The sequence below is a fragment of the Rhopalosiphum padi genome, chromosome 1, assembly GCF_020882245.1.
Source record: "Rhopalosiphum padi isolate XX-2018 chromosome 1, ASM2088224v1, whole genome shotgun sequence".
Lineage (NCBI taxonomy): Eukaryota > Metazoa > Arthropoda > Insecta > Hemiptera > Aphididae > Rhopalosiphum > Rhopalosiphum padi.
This window is the reverse complement of record NC_083597.1, coordinates 42,318,173-42,324,209: the sequence shown is the minus strand read 5'-3', so window position 1 is coordinate 42,324,209 and position 6,037 is coordinate 42,318,173. Positions and strand designations below refer to the sequence as shown.

General features: G+C 26.7%; 1 protein-coding gene across 1 annotated transcript; it reads left to right on the top strand.

Annotated features, from left to right (window-relative positions):
* The first annotated feature begins 3,252 nt into the window (after positions 1–3,252).
* On the top strand, positions 3,253–4,242 carry LOC132918086 (uncharacterized). The gene has a single exon (XM_060979170.1). It carries the CDS (start codon positions 3,739–3,741, stop codon positions 4,156–4,158), a length of 420 nt encoding a protein of 139 aa, XP_060835153.1. The 5' UTR covers positions 3,253–3,738; the 3' UTR covers positions 4,159–4,242.
* Positions 4,243–6,037: the final 1,795 nt, after the last annotated feature.

Below are 6,037 nucleotides of genomic sequence, written 5' to 3'. Positions count from 1 at the left end.
CCGCGTAATGCATATAATATAACTTATATAGTTACATATATACGTGTGTGTGTGTGTGTGTGTGTGTGTGTGTGTGTGTGTGTGTGTGTGTGTGTGTGTGTGTGTGTGTGTGTGTGTGTGTGTGTGTGTGTGCTGTGTATGCATATATGTATAATATATATTGTATGTAATATGTACCTAGTCAAACGCAACGGCGAAGATTTTATTAGAATAATAATAAATAACACGTGTGCGTGTAAAATATATGTATATTATATTATGTTTTAAATACACAGGAAGACCTAGTTATTTTCACTGGAATATAAGGGATAGTCCATATTATGTAATAATTGACCTACGTCCTACACTAATTTTCCTAGTTTTCAAAGTTATAAGTTATGTTTTACAGTTTTGTATATTTTTTAAGTTTTTTAATATCTTTAACTAGCCATAATTTTATTTCCAGAGGCAAAATATAAATATTTAATAATTAAAAGCCATTCTGATCGATATTGGATATTTAGTTTGTGTAATTTGAGGAAATTAATCTGCTTCTGATTATGAAAATAAAAAGGTTGTAATTAAAACAGTTTTTAACAGTAATAAATCTTGAAAACCAATTTGATAAAAATAATAAAAATTGTAAAAGACGAGGAAGATAGGAAGCCAATCTGCTGTACACAGTAGGTAATAAGTGTACATTGTTATGGAATAATTAGTTACTGTAATTTGAATTCAATAATAAATCATTGTACAAGAAAAATTGAGTTAAGATAGTCTGTCAGCCTATAATAGATAATTAATTATATTTTATAAATATTTAAGTATTCATATTGCAATTGTAGTAATTTATTTTACCATAAGTTATACGGTTGGTTAAATTAATTTTTGACGAAAACGTTATTTATATTATTCAATTACATTTTTTGTTGTTATTCGCGTTTGAGTCATTAATGGGTGGCTTCATACTCATGTTAGAAGTTTCTCACTCACTCGTGTCTGTAATTCAACATTATCACATAAACATTATATTTATAGCGCTAATTTTTGCAGATTTCTTTTCAATTAAATAACCATATAACTGTCATTACATCGACCAACGGACCATGTGCATGGATATATATAAATATCAAAGTGTTAAATGTACGTATGTATGCACTATGTATATGTGAATAATATATAGTATAATGCTATAATAAAGTTGTTTGTCGTTTATACACGAGGGCTGGTGTGTAGGTATATAATATTTCGGGTCCCCGAGACGACGGCGACTGTACCGGAAACTGCACCGGACCGGTCGTACTGAATAAAGTTTAAGCGGAAGCTTCCACCCATGCCTTTCCACAGCAGGCCTCGGGATTAATAATACTTCGGTATGGTGTATATATATATATATTTATCCAAAAACGGTCGGTGGGGTTTTCCGCCGTTCCAGTTTACTAAAATTAGACGGACAAAGTTCTACGCTAAGGTCCCCGTATAGTATATATGTATACATCAAAACGCCCCCGTTCGTAGATTTATGTTCGGCTCATAAAACTTCCTTCGCCATCCCAGCACCTCGTCGCTACCCCCTATTGGGATGGCAGTGTAGGACACGGCTACACAAAAGACCCTTTTGCGCGACTTCAGATCATCCTCGTCAAAATTGCAGTCTTAATACACGGTTTGTTTTCGTTCACAGTTGGAAGATTTTCGATAATATTAAATTATCATTATTATAATTAACTGCCACTATATTGCATGTTATTATACATATGATTGGCTGGTGGGAATATAACAATCGATGAGGAAAAAATGAGGAAATCGCTTTAATGCATAGCATATTTCGAGTAAATGGCATGATTTAATAGGAGGTGCCTATGTGAAGGTATTATAATTTATAATTGCTCACTTCAGTAGAAAATATATTGCGTGAGAATCAACAACGATAAGTGACAATACATTATAAATTATAATGAGAAAAAAATATTTTGTTTTGTTTTTAATAATTGCTTTGCAAGTTATTTTGTTTACTTTGGTACTCGTTTGGTAAAAAATGTTATTTTATGCATAGGCATGAAACTAAATGGTTGATACTATAGTGAATACATATTTTATATATTAATATAATAAAATGATATATCCGGTTTTTTAATATCGAAGCCTGAAAGTTTACCCGTGACGATTTTAATATTGTAGGGGTTACTCATTAATCATTTTCAAAAACCTTAGAATGTACAGAATTTATAGCTTTTGACAATTATCGCAATCAAGATGAAAATCATTGGTTTTATACTTTTATACAAGGTATTATTTTACTATTTTATCACGAAAACAATAATATTTCATATTTTTAATAATTATGTAAAATACTTATTATTATTTATACATTTTTCAATTTTTAAGTGTATAAACTATTTATAAATTTATAACATTTCTACGTATCTTATAGGTACATTTATACTTTTTATTAAAATTGTTTAGCCATGTTATATTACATTAATTAGGTTTAAATACATTTAGATCTGAGTTCTATAATAATCAATAACGACTAATGATTGATATCGTTTGAAAAAATTTAATTTAATTTTGTTATTTATATGTATTAAAGTAGATTTTCATTAGTACATATGATGAACGGGTTAGCTTTACAACAATATTTTATTATCAATTGCTATTATCGCTATTCGCTACGACGGTGCACATGAAAATTGTGGTTTACTATTTAATCAGTTTAATATGCATATACCTCTAATGGAAATTGTGCATGATAAAATCGTTCATATATTGGTCATATACTCATATTGGTATTTAGTACTATTAACACAATAAAAATATTAAACATTTTTATTTTCGACAATATTCATCAACTATAAATTAAAATTTAAAACATTGATCGTTCATTACTCCACACTAACACAATTTTATATAGACGCATAGATAGACCTCCTAACTATAATCATTTCACGCATTAGTAAAGTATTGCATTTACGTAGTAATAAAATTCTAGCTCCATCATCATAATAAATAATCATACATAGTTTGAAATTTCTATTTATATACATTCATAAAAACAAAAAATGAAAATGAAAATAATTGTTATTCTTATGTTTATTGCCTATTATTTCTAATTTATTATGTTATTGTATATTTTATAATCTTTATATTTAATTAATATTATAACATAAGATGAAATAATTATTATCAAAAATAATATTCACTTCTCACAAAAGAATATAAAATTAAATGTGTTGTGGGGGGGAGGATTTTGTTTTATGTGAATTAACAAAGACGAGAATATATATTTAGGAATTACAACGTTGGCAGTTGGCAGTGGTTTTTTGTTATGCGTTTATGTGAACATGTATGAAAAAAATACATTTTAATATTTGAATTGTATTTGATTGGAGAAAAAAGTGAAAACCGTTCTAAATCTAGTACAACGCATTAACAATACAATTGTAAGTTAAGATTTAACGAGTAGTAAGGTGGCATACAATATACACGTTGGTAAATAAATAATGTAATTAACATTTTTTAACTATTAGTGATAAGATGGTAATATATTTTTATTGAGTGGAAAAAGAGGGGTATTAAATTAGCTGGTTACACATTTTATAATATTATTATTGTAATCCAAGATTGGTGTTTTATTAGTAATCAGTTATAACTCTGACGGCTTTAGTAAATTTTATTTATGAGATTGTTTGCTAATATATTTTATGTTGTTTATAAATTAATATAACGCATTATATTAGATATATTACGTACTTCATTATGAATTTTTTGTTATTGTTGTTGACTGTTTCCGTAGCTATGACAGTATATGGAAGAGATATGATTCGAACTTCGCCTAATCATCGTCAAAGCATATCACCTACTCAAATTACAATAGAATCTGAAAGTAAATATACTACCAATAATGTTTTGTATTCAGGAAAAAACAATGTTGCAACATATGATCCCAATACTGTGAATAAAATGTTGATTCGGAATATATTTTCTGCGCGGAAAGTTAAGGTTTCCGATAAGATTAATCAGAATGGCTTAATCATTGGTAAATATAACACTACTACAATAAAGGTCATTCCAAAGCAAAACTTCCAAATGAAATTGATACAACCCAAGTTGAGACAGTGTCTAGAAGGAATGGTTCAAGACACTAAAGGAGAATGCACTTATGGATTTGAGGACTGAAAATATTGTTTCTTCATATTAATAAATTTTAAATGGAGAATTGTAAAAAAATTAATAAATTAATATCTGTCTTATTGTACAAAACCAATTTTTTTTTTTTGTAAACTGTTTGTTTGAAACGCTAACATGTCTAATAAGTAGGAACCCATACGTTTATTATAAAACCGTTTATACTATGGACATTTTTTGATATCTACTATTTATATTGACTGATTGAGTGATGAATATAAATTGTTGATATGACAAATTAATTGGCAATATATTTCTTAACAAATTGAAGATTGATGTTTACTTAAAATATGGTATACAAAAATCTTACATATTTTGATTTTAATTCGTAAATAAGAATTAGTACCTAGGTTTATAATAATTTAAATTGTTTTAATATCTAACACATAGAAAGATAATATTATTTTTACTTTATTTTAACACAAATACTTAATAGCCAACAGGTTGGATTCACTAGAGCTTCCAACAATGAATGTGTTGAAGTGTTTCCCGAAGATAATCTTTCATATAAACTCAGAGAAATATAGCTTACATAATATAACTATCATTGGTATACAACAATATCAATTTGTCTGTAGTCGTTGAAAATATTCATACATTGTTTAATAATTATATTACATATTTTTTGCATTGAAAGAATATAATATATCTTATATGATTATTTTAAAATTTAAATAAAATAATCGTAATGCACTTTGATAATTTGTGTATTTGGTAATTGTATTATTGATAACGTGCATATACTATGTAGGAATGTTTTAAGAGGAGCAACCCCTAGGCCCTTATTGAGGCTCGGGTTTATAAAGGGTCAAGTGTTGTCATCTGATTATTATATAAAGTAATAGTCATTTGTATTATTTTTATTTAAAAAATATTCCATGTTTAGACAAACAAAGAAAAAAAAATATAATACATAATATTGTAAAATCTGATTTAACGGATACTTTTTTTTCCTTGTGGTATTTGTTAATATATTGAATACTTTTCTTATTTTACCCTTATATTCAAATATTTAGTTTTATAAATTTTAAGCATACTTAAAAATCATATTTATTGGTACCTACTAACTTATATTTTACACTATTTAAGGAGTGTCCTGTGGCGATATAAACTTATTATTTTTAAATGGGGGTAAATTTTTTTTACTATAAATTATAAAGCAAATGATTACATAGAATTATTAATAATATTTATCAACTATAAATTAAAACATTGATTGTTCATTACTCCACACTAACACAATTATAGACCTCCTAACTATCATCATTTCACGCATTAGTAAAGTATTGCATTTGCGTAGTAATAAAATTCAAGATCCATCATCATAATAAATAATCATACATAGCTTGTAATTTCTATTTATATACATTCATAAAAACAAAAAATGAAAAAGAAAATAATTGTTATTCTTATGTTTATTGCCTATTATTTCTAATTTATTATGTTATTGTATATTTTATAATCTTTATATTTAATTAATATTATAACATAAGATGAAATAATTATTATCAAAAATAATATTCACTTCTCACAAAAGAATATAAAATTAAATGTGTTGTGGGGGGGGGGAGGATTTTGTTTTATGTGAATTAACAAAGACGAGAATATATATTTAGGAATTACAACGTTGGCAGTTGGCAGTGGTTTTTTGTTATGCGTTTATGTGAACATGTATGAAAAAAATACATTTTAATATTTGAATTGTATTTGATTGGAGAAAAAAGTGAAAACCGTTCTAAATCTAGTACAACGCATTAACAATACAATTATAAGTTAAGATTTAACGAGTAGTAAGGTGGCATACAATATACACGTTGGTAATAAATAATGTGATTAACATCTTTTAACTATTAGTGATAAGATGGTAATA